The sequence below is a fragment of the Pieris rapae genome, chromosome 5 (assembly GCF_905147795.1).
Source record: "Pieris rapae chromosome 5, ilPieRapa1.1, whole genome shotgun sequence".
Lineage (NCBI taxonomy): Eukaryota > Metazoa > Arthropoda > Insecta > Lepidoptera > Pieridae > Pieris > Pieris rapae.
In genome coordinates, this window is record NC_059513.1 from 10,585,355 (window position 1) to 10,604,510 (window position 19,156).

The window sequence follows — 19,156 nt, forward strand, 5'->3', positions numbered from 1 at the left end:
AGTGTTACACTGAATTATAACTACAATTTTTTTAAAGATGAATATTGTAGGTTTTGAATAAACTTTATAAAGTTAAAAACGAATTCATTTACAATTAAATATTTTTATTGATCAACATGGATGATGACCTTCATAGCTTCCCCGGTCTTTGCCAGCTCGAATGCGTCCTTAGCCTTGTGTATCGGAAAGCGATGTGTTATAAATGATTTCAAGTCAATTTTGCGATTTGAAACGGCCGACAATGCGGCTGGGTATCTGAAAGAGCACAACAAGAATAACTCGTAACGAGAAAACAACATGTAACTACAAAGGTCCTCTTTGATAACCTAACATTTAATTTATTAGTCCCGGTGAAGGGTCCAACTAGCAAGCCAAAGAAGGATTAGGGATTTATTATATTTCTGTTCTTTGATCCTTGTCCTATACAAATACACAAAAAGCTTATTCATATAAAATTAAAACTATAAACACAATATCTAAATATATAAAACAAAAATGTCTTAGTTACACCACTTATAACTCAAGATCGGCTGGACCGATGTTAGTTATCTCTTTTTTGGTGGATTCTTCTCCACTCCGAATACCAGAATAAGTAATAATATATCAGATAGTTATCGAATAACAATTAATAACAAATAAGAATGCAATAAGCACGTGGTGCCATCTGTTGAGAATACTACGCATCATTCAGAGATGCATAACTTGTTGTTAAATAGTTGACATGTTGTCTAATGTTACCTTAATAAAATCCTAAATTAAGTTTTATTAAAATTGACACGATTTTATTACACTGCTAGGCGGAACGAAGTTAGCCGGGTCAGCTAGTTAGATATAAATGACGCGGAAACCCAAACCTTTTTATGACAAATTGGTGCACAAGACGCTTGCATTGAAGCCGGGTAAAATGGGTACACTCCATAGAACCTCACGTAACTATATTGAGTAAATTTACTTTGAATTCGCTTAACAATTAAAGAGTATTTTGTTGTATCGCTCTCGGCGGGATTTTTGCGAAAAAAATCTATTTTCTTAATTATTTTGAACAAACTAAATACTCGACATCGCAACGTTTCCGGATTATTTTTATATCTCAGTACATAGCTACTTGGGCCTTGGTGCTTATACAGGCGGTCTCCAATATATTGTTTCTAGCTATATAATACTTACGAATTCAAGAGACGATAAGCTCCAATAATATTCACTTCTCGTAACATTGCCTTACTCAACGGCAGCTCAGCAGTCTCTTCACCGATGCCGACGATTAAAACTGTCCCACCCGTTCGTGTCACCTAAAAAATTAATTTGTAAGCAACAGACGGAAACGTCTAATTGCACTCTTAATTAAACTACTCTTTCGACTCTTTTTCTCAAATTGTTAAAACTCGCTGTGATGAAACGAGACAGGTATACATATTAGATTCCAAGGCAGTGGGAAACGTACTTGATGCACTTTGAAGATAATATTCATATGCAAGTTATTCTGTAAAACGTTATAAATAATCCAACTTTAAAACCCTAAATGAGACCCATGGGGTAAAATAAAATACGTTTATTTCGGAACATAAGATCATCATGGTATCACTTATTCCACGTCATTAAATTCGAACCTGTTGCATCCCTACTCATCGGCAAAGAAGACAGAGGGTGCTGGCCGGGAGAAAAAGCCTGCGAAAAAAAACTCTCTCTAAACTACTCTAAGGTACTCTTTTTAAAAAAAGCAAATCATCAAACAATTCTACAATATTTAAAACAAATATAGCAGATTAATTAGATGTGGTCTAGCTTTCATATGGCTCCGTTTCCTTGGTTATTCTTTATAAAATAAGCGTTGATAATTCCGACATATTTAGATCTAAGATCTAACGATGCTGATGCTGAAACTAAGCTTCCTTACGATGTTTTCCTTCATTTGCAAGTGTTTATTACAAAAAGTCCATTGGTGCACATCCAGGGCTTGAAAGCACGGCCAACGAACCCATAGTTAAACTTTAACAGTTATAGTTAGAGAAACTAGTTTTTACATATTAATTTCCGTCGCCTGTTAGCGATACATACCATCATAGCTACTCGCTGAGCAGACGCAAACCCACAAGCGTCGATGGTGACATTTGGTGTTGTACCCAATATTTCCACAACCTTGTCTACTACCTGTTGGTCACTGTAGTCCCTTTTCACCAAGAGAGTGTAGTCTGCTCCAAATTTATGAGCTGCTGTTAGTCTCGATTCTACCACATCTAAAATTGAAAAGATAAGACTTTTATTTCTTTATTCAGTTACATTTACCCTTCTTAATTCAAAGTAGACTGGCGAAAGCTCTCTGTAATTCAAGTGATTCATTTCCCAACGTGCCCTGCATAAACGCACAAATGTGTTCAAGAAAGGGTAACTGTAATATTTACGCCAATAAAGTTGCCTTAATAACTGTTTTTGTAATTTTCTAGCATTAGCTTATATTTTGGTTCAAATAAATCGCATCCATACTATTGTATTCTACTCAAGTACGCTTCTTACTAGTGCAGCATGTAGTTGCTCTGAGCATGAGCTCTGCTCCGAGAATTCAATGGTACAGATAACAAATCCAAGACGCCTATATTCTGAATCAGCCAGTCACCGATCCTACTTATTAAACTGTTACCTATTTCGTAAGTATGAGTACAGATGTTATGGTTGCAAAAAAATAAAATCCTCTATCACTTTTCAATATTGAAAAAGAGTTTCTTTTTTACACTCAAGCAAACGTTGCGTTCAAGTCCGACTGAAGAAACATACAACTATCTGTTCCCTTGATACAGAGTTGACTAAAAGAGTAGTATTGTAGATGATTGAATTGCATCAGGAAAGTTATTAATTAATATAAGAAATAAGCAGCGGTCTAAGGTTTGAACCCTGGGGTATCCCAGATTTAGTTAAGTATGTTTTGGAAACGGGACATACTTGAGAAGCTACAGCTGACCAGATATATAATTTGAAAATATTTTCAGGAGAAGATCACAACCAATGTTACCTGATTTAAGAAGCATAACCTCATTATTAACTCTGTCAAAGACCTTACAGATGTCTAGATACAGAACGACTTTCTAATACATTTATTCTTTGGCCGAGAAATGGACTCAATTAAAGTAATAAGATAAATAGCTAATGATTTTTGAGGGATGAATGAGTGCTAACGCGGTGTAATGAAAGCTTAACATTTTGCTAATATTAATAAGTGCAAACACATTTCAAATACTAAGCACAGTTATTGGCTTAAAATTCTCAACTTTGCACTTTGCTTAGAAATTGGAATCACGCGTAATATTTTCCTCTGTTGTGGGTATGTAGGATGGAAGTAATAACAAAATCGATAAGGCCCTTAGTAATGTAAGAGGGAATGTATAATATTAGGTTTCAGTTTCTTGACACGCATGAGAATGATTTCTTTGCACGGTGACGTGATATCAAAGTGCCAGGAATTTATAGATTCTTTGATTTCAAATTTCTTAAATATTAATAGTTTATGAAATATTGGCAACAAACGAAATGCCATTTTTTTATCTTTCATTGTTTATAACTTTTGCAATTTTGATAATACACGCTTTTGGCACATTTTAAGAGCAGTATCTCTATTTTGTACCATTTTCAACTTGTCGACTAGACTATTATGGTAAAATTGCATGTCACAAACGAGACGTCTTGGATAGGCTCGTCCTGTATAAGAATACCGTTTTTTATTTCCGTATGCTTCTGCTATTGAACTTCGTCGTACACAACAGCTGTATCAAGAGCGTTTGTCTTTGGCATGGAATTACAAATCCGCTGGTTAGTTTGTAAGACTTTTAGATAAGATCAGGATATTGATATTTTCCACCTAACCAAAAAAGAAGTGAGTAGGTATTTGAAATGGCGGGATTTTGTTTAAGTAGTAATATTAGTTGTTTCAAACGTTAAATTTCAGTTTTTTAAATGTATTTTTGTCTATGAATGTTGTTTTCTGTTTAATATAATTTATTGCTCATCTGTTTTGGCTTCCTGTATTAACTTTGTGTTTTGTTTTGGAATTTGTATATAAGCTGTAAGATTTCTAATAAATAAGATATCCATATGGTTTCTACGTTCTATATGTATGTCATTTTCAAAATCGATTAAGGCGGTGATAATTAGTATGAATCACAGTTCTTTAAATATTTCCAATGCCAAATTGGGTCTTTTTTTAATGTAACCATTCTGGTTTAATTTAGAATTTATATGTTTTAAATTATCTACAGTTTACCAAAGAGGTATTGAAAGACCAACATGGTACATTTGAATAAATTAAATTCCTTCGAAGGTTACCTGTTATTAGGACCTTATCAGCACCCATAGCCTTTGCAGTCATAGCGCACAGAACTCCAATGGGTCCTGCACCTAATATCACGACGTTTGTTCCCAGTTTGATTCCAGCGCGATTACAAGCGTGTATTGCGATCGCGAGTGGCTGCACTGCTGCACCTTCTTCCATACTTAAGTTATCAGGAATTCTAAAAACGTATATTGGCTTAAATTATATAATATTAAATGCGGGAAATAACAAATTAAAACAAAAGAGAAAACTGCTGTCGTAACATTGATATTATGAAATATGAATTTTTATTGATGAAAGTCCATCGGTTTTGGTTGTGTTTATTTCTTTTATCACATTTGTTTGGGAGTGGAAAAAATATTGAATTTACGCTACCTAACTGCCCCTATGTACCTCAAATCTGATTAAAGCCAAGAGGCTAATTGCAGGTGGAAAAAAAAACATTTGTTGGTAGAAAAATTTTAATAAAAAAAAATTGTACGAACTATGACTCCTGTAAGTCAAAACATATTAAGTTTTGACATACAGAAGTCTAACTCAGCGCTAAGTCTTGTTTCTGATTATTCAATTGGATACTTACTTGTGACAGAAGTCGGCAACGTGCTTGTAGTATGTACAGAGGTTTCCCGGCGACCGATGCGTGGAGCAGTAGTTCGGTTTCTCACAGATATTGTATCTTCCGGATCGACAAAATTCACAGGACCTACATGGCTGAGTAGGTTCAATAGCTACTCTGTCACCTGGCCTAAGATTCGTAACATTGGCACCTACCTAGAAATGTTGTAACCCACCATTTTAGTAGTAGAGATCCATATCCAGGATTCCCTTTATGGGTCAATGCCTCAGATCGCATGTGTTTCTTTAATAATGTTTATGTTCTTAGTAACTAGAAGTTTACCGCTCTTTCTGTGCCTGACACATGTCATGGATTTTAGGTTGAGGGGTTTTGAATTTTTCATTGTTTTCTTTTCTTTTTGATTAATTTGTTAAAATCTAATACAAGGGTTATGGCGTTTTCTGTTTTTATGTGTGTGAAAGTTAGCGGCACAGAACATATAAAGGAGGTTAGAAAGGCCTTGTGGGCGGGGCACGCGCGCCGCGGTTATGAGCAAATGCTCAACTTCAACCGAAATTTTCTTTACCGGCCATCAATCGCGCTCTTGTTTTGACAGCGTACGTAAGCTCCGCAAAAAAATCAAATTATGCCATCTTGTGCTATTATATCGTGTCGGAAAAGAAGCCAGGTGTGTAGTGTAGTACGAGAAGGGATTTCTTTCCACCGATAAGTCCAAAAACATTAAAATACTTGTGATATTCGTAATTATAACATTAGCATTATGAAGTTTGTAGACAAAAACGATATAATCGCAAGCAGACGGATAGTAATACATTGCTTGCAATATATGGGTACCATTTTGCACTACGTGAGCGATCGCGCAATGTATCACGTTCACTGCGAGAGTCCCGAGTACCAAACCAAAGGTTAATTTCCACGAAATCTAGACATATCGATAGTGCTGTGCCAATTTGTAAGCAATGTCGATAATGACTAAGATACAATTGATTATTATCAATAGTACAAAGTATAACTAAAATAATTACGACCAATTATTAATATAGATTTTAAGTGGGTAAGGTATTCGTATTTTTTTTGGATTTAAGTTTTATGTAATTTTTCAATTGAAACTGACATATTATGATTAAATATGTTTTAGGTTTCCAACAGATCCAAGTATAGGAAAACTGTGGATTGAGACAACTGGTAGAATTGATTGGATCCCTACTAAATGTAGCACAATTTGTTCGCAACATTTCGATGACAATCGGGACTGATTTATTTAACAACATAAGTCATCATCAGGTTGGCTTATATTCTAGTGCGAGCCATGTGACAGATCTAAGGCTATTATAGAAAAATATATTAGTGTTAGATTGCATTTCATTTTGAAAAACCGTAATTTAAAAGAGAGCAAGCGTATGCTACTTAATAAATAAGTATTATTTCAGGGACAATATTTTTTTTATTTGTGAACTGGTGATAAGCACCAAAAATATAAGGTTGAGAGGCAACCAACTTTCTCTAATAAACATGGTAGATATTCCATGTTAAATCCTAATGTTAATAATAAAATTGGTTTTAAAATTCAGTTATGTATTTTTTATTTCATTCACTTTTATTTATTTGCTTCTATATTCGCATAAATACATGTTCACAACATGCATTACAGAAGTCCACAGAGTCCACAATACTTGCAAAGTAATAAGCAAGATTACATTCATTTTATCGATATCAACAATCGACCTTTTGTCGCCCTAGCATAAATGAGCTTTCACGCGTGTATGAGTGTATGTCAAACGCAGTGATTGCGTTAGTGTGAAACCCAATAGCAAACTCACGATTTAAGTGTGTGTTGTTTATTAGTGTGCGTAATCCGCGTAGGCATTGGTCTCATGCTTGTAGTGAAGTTAAAGAGTGGGAGACAAACGGCGACACGGGTTCTGATACAAATCAGGAACTATTTCTTTTCTAACCTCCTTTATATGTTCTGTGGTTAGCGGTGTGTGTCAGGCACAGGAGCTGATCCTTTACTTGTCTATTTTTTTTATATAAACAGATCTGAGGCCAAGGCCAAGCCAAAGTTTGTTGAGGCTTCGTTTCAAATTACGACAATAAGTATTTAGAAATATAGAAATCATTCGTTTTAAGTTCCACTTCATTTAAAACAATAGTATATGATAAATATTATCAATCTCAAAACACAAACTTTGACGATAACTCCTGCACCTTCATGACCCATGATAAGTGGTTCTGTAATATATTCCATACCGCATCTTCCTGTGGAATACATTCGGATGTCCGAACCACATATTCCGACACAGCTCACTTTTATTAGGACTTCTGGAATTTACAACAATATTAGTTCATTGTTGAGCATACGTGGCCCACAAATAGGCTCGTAGATAATGAAATTTCTAATGTCTTATAGTTATTTGGTCAGCGTTATACGCAGAAGTCACTGTTAGGTTTTATGCTTCTGCAAGTCCTTTTGCGAATTTTCCCTACGCAAAATCTGAACAACTTACGTGCCAATAATTAAAGTGTCGCTTTGTGCCTTCGTCATTCTGTATGTCAAGTGCATTGGAATTTGCAGTAAAACTGATTTAGTAATTCGTATTTCCAAAAACATCTAATGTTTGGTCAAAACTTTTAATAAAATTTCGTCGTGGACACTTCAACAAAATATGTTTCTCTATTGTCCCACCTACACAAGTTATTTATAATGAAATATATCACGCTACGAATACCAAGAAACAGGCGCCTGTTCCCAGTGGTTTTATTACGTAAATTACACAATTGAATTAATGTACAAATAATGTTAACTTAATGACACTTACCATCATCATTTATTATTGGTATTGGGTATTCTTCCTGCGAACAATTATAATTTTGAATATTAAGAATAAATGTTGTAATATTTCTCATATTTATAATTCATGTTTTTAATATGGATTAGATTTTTATACAGTTATATATTAATTTCGGAACAATTATATCTATAGGTACATTTAGAATTTATATTCTAAATAAGTAATAATAATAATAGTATGGTAAGTATTTTTATTTACCTTTTTGCATAAAAGATGAATCTAAGATATAAATGAAGAAATGTTTTTAAATAAAAACAATTTGCAAAGTTGACACTTTTTACTTCAATTAATGTATTCAACGTTTATTAGTAATCATAATATTCAACTATACAGTATTTACTATTTTCTCAACGTACATAGTATTAATAAATTTATGACTCATACTTTTTTATTCAATTCATTTAGTTAAAATATCCAAAAACTAGATTTCCTTAAATACTTACGACTTTTAAATCGTACGGTCCGTACAAAACCACTGCAATATTCTCTGCCATTCTGTTTAAAGTTACGATGATAACTACAATCTATGTTAACTAAACGAAACGCAAATACAAAATTATCTCAAATGTTACCTACATCCTAAACTTCGGCGCAATATGTGCATGTCGTTGTATTTGTGCTAATTTGTTTAATTTTAAGAATAATTGTTATATTTGAGTTAGTTTCATAAAACAATATCTGGGTGTATCCCAAACGTCCTTCACATGATGATAATAAAAAAATCTATTAAAATATAATTAGTAGTTTTTGATTTGATCGTATTTATGGAGAAAAATATTTGGTACCGGATTGTAAAATAATACTTAGGGCCTTCGTAAAATTTGATTTTACATATGATAAGAATCATATAAAACAAATTTAGTCTAATCAAAAAGTTCAAAAACGTGCAAAATAGAGATAAAGGTCCCAAAAATATGAGCGATGGCTCATTCGATTCGGAATCACCTGTAGAAAAATGTTTTTTGAAGGATTTTAGTGCGGGTTAAAAATTGCAATTGTTATTAACAACATAAGATGAAAAAAAAATTATTTAGCTTTTTGTTAATAACTCGAAAAATATTAACATTTAAGCAATTTTCAAATTTAGGCATTCCCTATCAAATGAAACTTTTCAGTTGATAGGGTTTGCCAACAACAACAACAGACTTGACATTCATGCAAGTCAGAGTTTTTCAGAATTTAGATATTATTTTAGATTTATACCAATTATAATGGGTTAAAAACTAACAAGAAAACAGTTGTTTGGTAAATATTTATTAACAGCATTATACGAATCGAATAAAAATAGCCTTTTTTACAATTCATTTTGACTAGAGATGAATCAATTCGGTTACGATTCGCAGTTTTTCACAAAATAAAGACAATTCTATCTATTTACATTGAAATAAACTTCAACTTTTTACAATAACATTCAGGGGATAAATAAATAAGGTTTAAAGGGCCTGATTAAACAATGACAGTGGTAGTTGAACTATGAGAGACAAACATTATTTAATAGTTAAAGCAATTTACATTTTCAGAATTTTATAGGATTATTCTTATCTTTGGGCTCTACGTGAATCATGACTTTGATACCGGTCCCTAAACGAGCAACTTCGTATGCCTCCAGGGTTTGCTCGAGTGGGAAATGGTGAGTCACCAATGGCTTGACGTTAACTTGTCCGCTGGACACCATGGCAAGTGCTATTGGGTATCTGAAATTAATGGAAACTTATATAACCATATGGAGTCATGATTGTCTGCTTATAAATATTTTTTTATATTATTTATATGTTATATTAAGTGACATATAAATAATATAAAAATCCGCCGCCCATGGACAGTATCCATACCTCAGGAGTCGTTGTAGATCAGCGCGGCGGACGTCGAGGTGATACGGATAATATTATTATTAATAAACATTGACTTAAAGTTCATGACATTGTTCTTTCAACGGCTTTTCGATCAATTAAATAAAAATATTAATAATGAATAATGGCAATAGTGTTTTTATACAATACTTGAAATCCTTTTTTTTATAACGTCAAAGCATACACCATTTAAGTAGATTTAGATCAGTGACAACAAACAGAGTGATAAAATGTTATAAATCTATAACTGTACGAGCCAAGGCAGTACATTTTGATCACTAAGGCTTTCTTAGTTTTATAAGCGTGATGATTACCTAAATCGTCGGAGTTACGCCCCTAGAGTATAGCCAGACGTATGCGCCCTTTTCAACTGTTACGTTGCAGTCATTTGTTACACATCAATTATCATTCAATTATTTCGCTTTTAGTCTATTGTTGTTCGCAAGTAGTTAATATAAAGTAACTAAATTGATAAAAATTGTTTTTCACGGATAGTTCTTTAGGGAGATATATTCGATGGAATTAGTAGAAAAAGTACTGACTCATTGACATATCTGAAGATCCCACGTATGTCGACCTCTCGCGCCATAGCTCCAGCCAAGGGCAAAGTAAGCTCCGGGTTGCCCATACCCACTAACACCACAGCACCGCCTGACTTCGTTGACTGCAATAAGTAAAAGGAACTAAATACACTGCCATTTATTTTTGTGTGTAGTACTTAAAGCATCTGTTTTTTATATGTCACCGTAAAATTGTAAATACCGTTAGGATGTAATCTATCTCGAGAGATTGTGAACTGTCGAATGAATCAAATCAGTCAAATTGTCAACTGTCCCAATTGTGAAAGGGAACGCACCTCGCGCGCTGATTGGTTGGACGGCATATGCCACCATGCTTGTTCTACGGTCTATCAGAAAGCCGACCGATTACAGACAGGCTTCGGACAGTTGACAATTTTAAGATTGTAATTTGACGGTTTCACTTTACTGTTTCTGTAGATTACAATCTACCTAATAATAATACGTTGAATTGTATGTGTTGGTTTCTACTCAAATACACGTGTACTTGTGTAGAAAGATTGTGAACTGCTGGAATGATACTTTTCATTTTGACAATCATATCTAGCGCTGTGAAACCATGTAACTCACCAATAATGCAAGTCGGACTGTACTCTGAACTCCACTAGCATCGATGGAGATATCAGGATGTCCTTCTAGCAACTCGTGGACGCTCTTCACGAGGTCAGCTTCGTTGGAATCCTTCGATACTAAAAGGGTGAAGTCAGCACCCAACTTCTTTGCTATTTGTAAACGGGACTCAAGGATATCTGCAATGTTATTACATATATAACTTTGACAATACATTGAATATGAATGCGTATAAAATGACGCCACTCGTGAGACCGGCGTAAGCGACGATATGGCAATATTTGGCGGTGCGCAGGACATGCATAGACTAGAACCGATGGACCTGCAGACTCCTTGAATAGAGACCTCGGCAGAACAAATGACGCCGCGGCCTTCCACCGACTAGGTTGGAAAGGTTGGTTCCTAGTAGATACAGAGAGGCTAATACAGAGCGTATTGCACGAAAATGACTACAGTGAAATACAGTAAAATATCTCATAAATCTGACAATCATATAATATACTTTATATTCTTGATGGCAAGAAAAGCAATGCCTTGTTTATTCAATTCTAAATTCAATCGTTTTTATTTGTATCGAAATATGTTCTGCATCCTATATAAATATGTACATAAAAACTTTGTGTTAGTTCTATATTAAACCCACCTGTGATAAGAATCTTGCTTGCCCCCATAGCTTTAGCCGCCAACATGGTGACGAGACCAATCGGGCCAGCTCCCAGAACTAAAACCACATCGCCAGCGGTGACTCCGCCTCTGCGACACGCGTGGATTCCCACCGATAAGGGCTCTAATAGTGCACCTTCTTCCATTGTCACGTGGTCTGGGAGTCTGGTTCAAATATACTTTTTAAGTATTTCTGTTCAAAAACTTGATGGCAGATTTCAACTGTTACCTCGATGTCTCAAATATTTTTCAGCATTATTGTCAAAGAGTTAAAATTGTAGGATGGCGCCATAAGTTGAATAATTTAGTAAGTGAAGTCGTGTTTAACGGCTTCACTTACTAAGTATTTACAGGCTTTCTTAAAGCCTGTAAATACCAGAATTAAAAAAACTCACAACCAAATAAGAATATATCAATAATGCAAAGGATTAATTTAAATAGAGAAATAAACTTACTTATAACAAAAATCAGCAGCATGCTTGTAATATCTGGTCAGGTTTCCGTGAACTGGTGGGGTGGCGCAGAACTGAATGTCCGGGCACAGGTGGTATCGGCCAGTTTTGCAGAACTCGCAATAGCGACACGGAACTCCTGGCTCTATTGCCACGCGGTCACCAACTTGCAGGTTCTTCACTTTGTTGCCGATCTGAAAGTATAAAAATATTATGCAGCTGTTCGTTATCTCAAAAATCGTTCGTCATCTCAAAAAGTGATGCTGTAGCCCGATTCTTGTCTCAAATTTCTGCATTTATCTCCTTGGTTTGTTTTATAGACGTATTAGAGTTTTTATTCTCACGAACACATTTTAAGGTACCTATTAGACATGCGTTGGTTTTCCATCTTCCACCTTTTTTTGAACTCTTAGAAACGAGTTATTGGTAGTAAAAACAGAAAAACTTGTTTGTCAGGGTTTCAAAAGTTAAGCAGTTACTGCAATCAAAAACACTCTATGTATTTATTAAATTTGGTTAGCTGTGTAAACAGAAGAAATAGATAAAAGGTTGTTATCCAATAGATGTTAACCATTTTATTTATTTATGTGTATAGATTACGTGGGGGATTAGAAATTGGGGCTTAGTATCATTGCATGGAAAGAAAGTTAATAAAAACATCAATTCTCTTTTGTTTTTTAAAAATAGAAGTCATTTGTTTGCGTTTTGTCTGAACTTGTTCTTATTGATTTCGCGTGGTAATAATGTGGTGGTTTCCGCTTACGGAGCTGATATATCAATATATAAAAGTAATATTAAGAGTCCATGCTGCACCATATTCGACGTGTTGTTGTGCTGAGTTCAAACGGAGAAAGAGAACTTTGAGTATAATAAATCATTATGCAGTTATTAAAGTTGACATCATTGTCCTGGCGTATCGTCGTGTTACTATTTTTTTTACAGTCCATAAAATAAATACTTTTATAGAAAGTGTCTATAATTTGGGTGTGAAAAAAGTGCCAGAATGTTTACTGAGGAAACATAAGAGACAGAGAATTACACAAAGCTATTTGGGTTGCGACGTTTGCCATGTCCTACGAATTTCCATGGTTAAAGGAACATCACAGGAGGCATTCATTTGGAGATGATGATGTATTAGTCACCGCGGTCAAATATTTGTACGGGATCAGTAAAAAAACTTTTAGAAAAAAGAAAAAGTGTGGAAACCTGAGAGGTAAGGACTACGTCGAAAAATAAACAACATATTTTAAGATAATTACTAGCAATTGAATTTTCTATTTAATCTTCACAAACGCTCAATTTCTACTTTTCAATGGCATACACTAAAAATTGATAAATAAGGATTTAATAATACAATATTTGTATTAAAATTTGTTTCTAGCTGAGACGAAACAGCCAAATACAAAGATGTTTGACAAAGATCGCGTCGCATTTATCCTAGGTGCAATCATATGCAGTTAAACTACATGCTCTAGTAGAATTGCAATGATTACGCTAACGTTGCAAGGTTGTCTATTTTAAGTCATACCTGCACATACATTATATAAAACGGTATGCTCTTGATTTTTTTTATATGATAGTTCCTTTATAAAACGATATATTAATGTCTATAGCAAGTTGTATCCGTTCCGTCTCGTTTATATATATACTTTGTGGACTATAAATATGTAACCACACTACAACTAAAGGCACTACACTATCACTGCAATGACACTAAGACCCTAAAATCCGCTAACGAGCAAAGTTTTTCCGACTGTAAGGAGTAAGAATTCTCGACCTCAGGAGTATCCTTTTTTATTTCAAGACCAGAACAAAGAAAGAACCTTCCTTCCTCAACATGTACGAATCATTTAAATTAGAATCGATAGGCTAAATACGAAGAAACAAATAAAATAACTACCCTTTGTTTTTAGTTATATATTATGTAGTTACGTGATTCTTCGAGTTTAAATTTTTATCTAATCGTTGTGATACTTAACTTTTATGGTGGTATATTTTAATGCTACATAACAACCTTTATGGCTACGCTAAATCCTTGAAATAACAATTTAATTAATTTGTATATGATTAGTTTTTATCTTCGCAGTTTCATTGGATGGCTCTTCAGTAACTCAATTACAGAAGCAATAATAATATTGTATTACAGCGCGTTTTCAATTTCAGTTGAGTTATTTACCGTGTATAACATATTTTATAAGACACATACATAGTTAAATGCAATTCTAAATAAATCTCAAATATCATATCAGTAGCGTAACTAATAATAACCACATTCTAACACAGGTTAAAAATCTTGCTTTAACGCATATTTTCAAACACACACTTCCGGCAACGCCATCTTGCTATTCTTGCTAAACAAGTTCATATATTTGAATATTAATCATACATTTATAAAGTCATGGTGTACAGTAAGTCATATATCGTACATAGCATAATAAATAATCCATATTGAAAGTTGTAATTATTTACGATAGTTATAATTACATATACCTACTGTAATAAAATTAAACTTATCAAAGTCTATATAACCTACATTCGACCCAATTATCATACAACGTATATAAAGCTATAGAATAATTATTTACAATTAAATTATATTTCTTTATAAACAATTGAGTGACAAATAACAATGCTCTTCTTAATTGGCAGCTTGGTTTCATTTACATAAAATGTGTATATGTATATCTGTGTTAAAACTTGTTATTAAATAATTGAATTGAAGTGTTTTGTTATCTGGTGTTAGGGGATTAAATATTTAAATGTAATTAATTATTTATAATGTTTTTTTCTTTAAATTGTTCGTGAAAATCGTTAATGCTTGCAAAATAGTGGCATACCTTAGCGACAACACCTGAAGCCTCATGACCCATAATCATGGGTCTCTTGAGGACGAAGTGGCCGCAGGAGCCGTGTTGCCAGTAGTGCACGTCTGATCCGCAAATACCCACACAATCCATGCGCAGGAGGACCTCTGAAATATATTATCTTATTTTATCGTAAAATATAATGTATCTCATAAAATCTTTTCTTTTAATGCTATTCTCATCGCTTTAAATGACGATTATTTATAAAAACATTGTGTTTTTATAAATAATTGAGAAGGTCTATTTAAATAGCGCCCTTGCGTATTTTATTATTATACCTTTGAAGTCTTACTTACCATCGTCATTAATTTCTGGTATTTGCGTTTGTTCCTGTAATAGGTATAAAATGTAATTTGATTAAAATTCAAGGAAAATTAATTCTATGACAAAATAAGGTCTAATAGGTCTAATTTTTGTTTTTAATTATATAATTATCTATAAATGTTTTAATGAAAAACCAACCAAGAACGTAATTGAATAATAAGACCTAATTAAATACAAGGTTTATTTTATAAAATAGGTATAGTAATAAAAGATAATTGGCTTCGTAGATATATTTATATTTTATTATATTTTAAAGCTAATTGACAAAAAATCCAACTACTTATATATTATATATCATAAAACTGCTTATATGATAATCGCATAGATATTATCGTTATATTAATATTTAGCATAAAATGTATTTTAAATAGATGATATTCTCTTTACAATCCATAAGTGACAGAAAACAAATATAATTAAATAGTAATTGTATACAGACTTATAAAAACAAAGGTAAACTTACGAGACGCAAATCTTTGGGCTTGTACAGAACTGCGGTTAGGTTATCCTGAGCCATTTTCTGCGCGTGCGCGGTTCACAACTGTCACTCCACTACTGTCGATGAATTATTTCGTAGATAAAACATTAATCCGTTTCGTAATTAGGGGCTTTATAAATGAAAATATGATAATGGTTGAGTGTTTGAAGAGTTGTACTTATTATTATAATTTAGAAAAAAATAAAAGTTTACCTAATAAATTACTTATTTATATCAATAGATCTTAAAGTAAATTAATAATTGAAAATAATTAAAAGTCATAATATTAGATAAGAATCTAACCTTGTAATTATTTCTTGAACGAGTGTTTAAGATATAATAAAAAGTTTTTTCCGAATACAAATATCGTAGTTCGTCACGGCAAAAACTAGTTTGACTATTGAACGCTTAGCTTATCAACAAATACCCTAAATAAATAATAATTTGACTTTGCTAGCGAACATTGTAGTAATATTGGAAGGCGGGGTTTTGCGTCACTATTAACGTCACTGGTCGGGCCTCTTAGTTTTTCAATCTTTTGAATAATTTGTCAATGTTCCAGAAATAAATTTAAATAGATTAACATAACCAATATGGAAATTTTTGCACATTCGATACGATGTCGTCAATTTGCTTAATAAAACCTGTTGTCGGTTTTAAATTTAATTCTCTTAATCATTATCAATAGGTATAAAGATAATTAAATACATAGATTTAAGGAAAACTGAAGCCGCAGAGGCCACTACTGAAGATTAGTTTTTGTGTAGCGTAAAATTATTTTGTAATACAGTAGTAATGTAGGCTTTTTTATTTATTTTATTTCGTTTACTACGACATTAGAAGGAAAGGTGAATATTATTTTTGGACAGAAACACTGTTAACTTGTCTTATCATTTTAAATATCAGAATGTGCTGTTAGTTACATAAAATCTTTCTTCTTAAAGCTAAAAGGCTTAAATCGAGTCACAATCTAGTCTTTAGTCTGAAAAGGCGCCTTTGGGATAGCAAGTAGTAGGTACTGACGCAATCATTTTTAGGACCACCATTTAAACAACAGAATGATGCAGATGCAGATGATGCATAATTGTAATGTAGGTACTACATATTTATTTAGTATTGCAGTCATGTGAAATTATAAGATGATATTGTACGAGTATAGTGTATGTATAAGCCTTGTGATTAAGCGTTAAATTTTTTTAGACGCAACCAAATTCCAATTTGCGAAGGAAAACAACGAGAGGACATGATTACAACGTAATCGTAATATATTAATGCGCATTGTAATTATATGATAAAATATGTATCTATACAATATTAAACCACAAAGATAAAAAATTATTAAACGTTAAAAGTAAAAATTATCCGATTGAATTTAAATAAATCTTATTTATTATAAACAATATTGTTTTAGGCACAGTTTCTTAAAAAGCAGATTTTTATAACTGATTTATACGCTTGTTTAGTCAAGTGTCTTAGAATTATCCTGAAATCAAATTTATATTTAAATATATATGTATATGAATGTATGAAAGGCATCCACAAAATTTTTCGACATTCCAAATCTCTTTCTTTAATTATGGGAAAGGTTCATAATCTCAAATATACAAAAAAACTGACACACCCACAAATTGTACATCTGTTCTATTATATTCCTAGTTACATCTATGACTGCAGGGCAGCTGCACGGACAATGAGGGCAGTCGATTCACAAAAACTTTTAAACTTCTATCGTGGTCTTGACTGTCAACGAACGGCCAAAACTATTGGCCTATTTTATTGAACTACGTCCTGTCACTTAATAGAAATCTAGTTTGCCGGTACACTTATTTGCTCATAGTTGTGCTTGAACCAAGAATTCATATTTGAGCTACAACGCCAGTAAGTCCCCGAGTGGGTAATAATATCGCCGTATAAAATGTATGCCTTATTATTACCAAAACTCAATTTATACTAAAACTAAGCAGCCAAAAAGAATGAAATGAGTTAACCAGCTGCCATCACATATAACTTTATCGTAGTTTCAATTATGGAAACGGATTTGACCTCTTTCATATATTTACAAATATGATGAGATATAAATGTTTACGTAAGGGTAATCATTGAAATGTTTTACCCTTGGCGCATCAACGTCAATGACCTATGACTACTTGATAAAGTGCAAGTTACCACGCGCATTTTTGTGTACCATGAAATTTTTAAGAGTAGTAGAAAGTAGAAGTCGTGGCTTCGCAATATCAGAGAATGGACGGGAGTGGGAGCGTAGAACAGCTGATGATGCGCTTGACGAGTTGACTTCCAACCTCCAGTAGTGGAGAGGCACTACAAGAACAAGAAGAAGAAAGTAGAAGTAGATATTTTTCGGTTTTTTATATATATGTATTACTCTAAATTGACCACACCAGGTAGGTGGCTGCGAAGCTGAATAATTGAAAGCCTCTTCAACCGCTACATTTATATAACATGCTTAATTCTATGTTTTTTTTACACAACGTAAAGATTATTTAACAGAAAACATACTTCAGTAAAAGTTAAATAGGTGCAAATAGACAGATTTAGTTTATATTAAAAGGTAGGTTAGATTTTTTAGATAAAGGAGCGTTCATGTATTACGTCAAGCAATATTTAAAATTGTTGACCACCTCCCGTATAACGCGCCAAATTCGTTAGGTACATAATACTTGCTTCCTATATAACGTAAGAATTATACTTGTATTAACTAGCATAGCAAAACATAGGTAATCTTTATTATTGCAACTCTTTTCATTACGTTTATGATAAAACGTAGTTCATAATATATAATCATAATAATAATCTTTATTTACAGAGCTTATAAACAATTTACATTAAAAACAAAACGATAATCTTATCAATTCCAATTATATAACTCTTTTAAATATGTTTCGGGCGTCATGAATATCGTGCACGTTTACTTCTTGCTTATGAAATAATTTTCTCTCTAACTTTTAAAAGTCTTAAAAAAACGCTATTTAAATCATAACCATTTTCAAGAAACTTAAAGTTCGTTAACTATGATCCAATTTTAAACAGCAATGTCAATTGATATCTCACATATCAAGTTTCGTAGTTATTAATCAGTACGCAAATTGTTAAGAAAAAAGAAATTACTTGTGACTTTTGTTAATTAGTTGATGAACATGGCAATCGGAAAATATTTAAGGAACTAAATATTATGACATTATCCGGTCAATATATTCTTGAAGCCTTGTTGTATGTACGAAAAAACTTAAACGATTTTAAAACAAATGGTGACTTTCACCAGTATAATACGCGTAACAGAACTAATTTGAGTGTGCGACCAACCAGGCTCCAGAAGATAAACCCCTCCTTATATCGAAATTGTATTCGTTTTTACAACAAACTTCCAAGCGAAATTAGAGAACTGTCACTAAATAAATTCAAAGCCCTTAAAAAGTAAATTAATTAATAAAGCCTTTTATAAATGTGACGAATACTTAAATGATCATAATCCTTGGGATTGATTTGCTCCAGTTCAAACAATTTGTATTAAAAACTTGGCGATTGAAAAGAGTGGCGGAAAGTTTCTTGCCAGTTCTTCTTACCCGCTCTGCGCCCTTGACTTGCGAACTGGTGGTTAATGTAAATTTACGA

General features: G+C 33.0%; 2 protein-coding genes across 2 annotated transcripts; both read right to left on the bottom strand.

Moving 5' to 3' along the window:
- Positions 1 to 41: 41 nt before the first annotated feature.
- LOC111003581 (sorbitol dehydrogenase) lies at positions 42 to 8,376 on the bottom strand. The gene is made up of 8 exons (XM_022274181.2): positions 8,191 to 8,376; positions 7,715 to 7,748; positions 7,084 to 7,217; positions 4,899 to 5,089; positions 4,312 to 4,496; positions 2,056 to 2,234; positions 1,168 to 1,289; positions 42 to 255 (listed from the first exon to the last, which is right to left on the bottom strand). Exons 1-8 carry the CDS (start codon positions 8,239 to 8,241, stop codon positions 105 to 107), a joined length of 1,047 nt encoding a protein of 348 aa, XP_022129873.2. The 5' UTR covers positions 8,242 to 8,376; the 3' UTR covers positions 42 to 104.
- A 609-nt stretch (positions 8,377 to 8,985) lies between these two features.
- Positions 8,986 to 15,650, bottom strand: LOC111003624 (sorbitol dehydrogenase). Its single transcript, XM_022274246.2, has 8 exons — positions 15,512 to 15,650; positions 15,021 to 15,054; positions 14,698 to 14,831; positions 11,864 to 12,054; positions 11,389 to 11,573; positions 10,746 to 10,924; positions 10,140 to 10,261; positions 8,986 to 9,441 (listed from the first exon to the last, which is right to left on the bottom strand). Exons 1-8 carry the CDS (start codon positions 15,563 to 15,565, stop codon positions 9,264 to 9,266), a joined length of 1,077 nt encoding a protein of 358 aa, XP_022129938.1. The 5' UTR covers positions 15,566 to 15,650; the 3' UTR covers positions 8,986 to 9,263.
- Between the last annotated feature and the right edge of the window lie 3,506 nt (positions 15,651 to 19,156).

What these genes read in the sequence shown, in the direction of transcription:
- LOC111003581 (XM_022274181.2), bottom strand. Translation starts at nt 8,241, where the DNA reads ATGGCAGAGAATATTGCAGTGGTTTTGTACGGACCGTACGATTTAAAA. An exon ending in GTGCAGGAGTTATCGTCAAA is followed by an intron (nt 5,090 to 7,083) that starts GTTTGTGTTTTG and finishes CAACATTTCTAG; the next exon opens with GTAGGTGCCAATGTTACGAA. An exon ending in GCTTATCGTCTCTTGAATTC is followed by an intron (nt 256 to 1,167) that starts GTAAGTATTATA and finishes GTGCTCTTTCAG; the next exon opens with ATACCCAGCCGCATTGTCGG.
- LOC111003624 (XM_022274246.2), bottom strand. Translation starts at nt 15,565, where the DNA reads ATGGCTCAGGATAACCTAACCGCAGTTCTGTACAAGCCCAAAGATTTG. An exon ending in CTTCAGGTGTTGTCGCTAAG is followed by an intron (nt 12,055 to 14,697) that starts GTATGCCACTAT and finishes TTATACTTTCAG; the next exon opens with ATCGGCAACAAAGTGAAGAA. An exon ending in CAGTCCGACTTGCATTATTG is followed by an intron (nt 10,262 to 10,745) that starts GTGAGTTACATG and finishes TACTTATTGCAG; the next exon opens with TCAACGAAGTCAGGCGGTGC.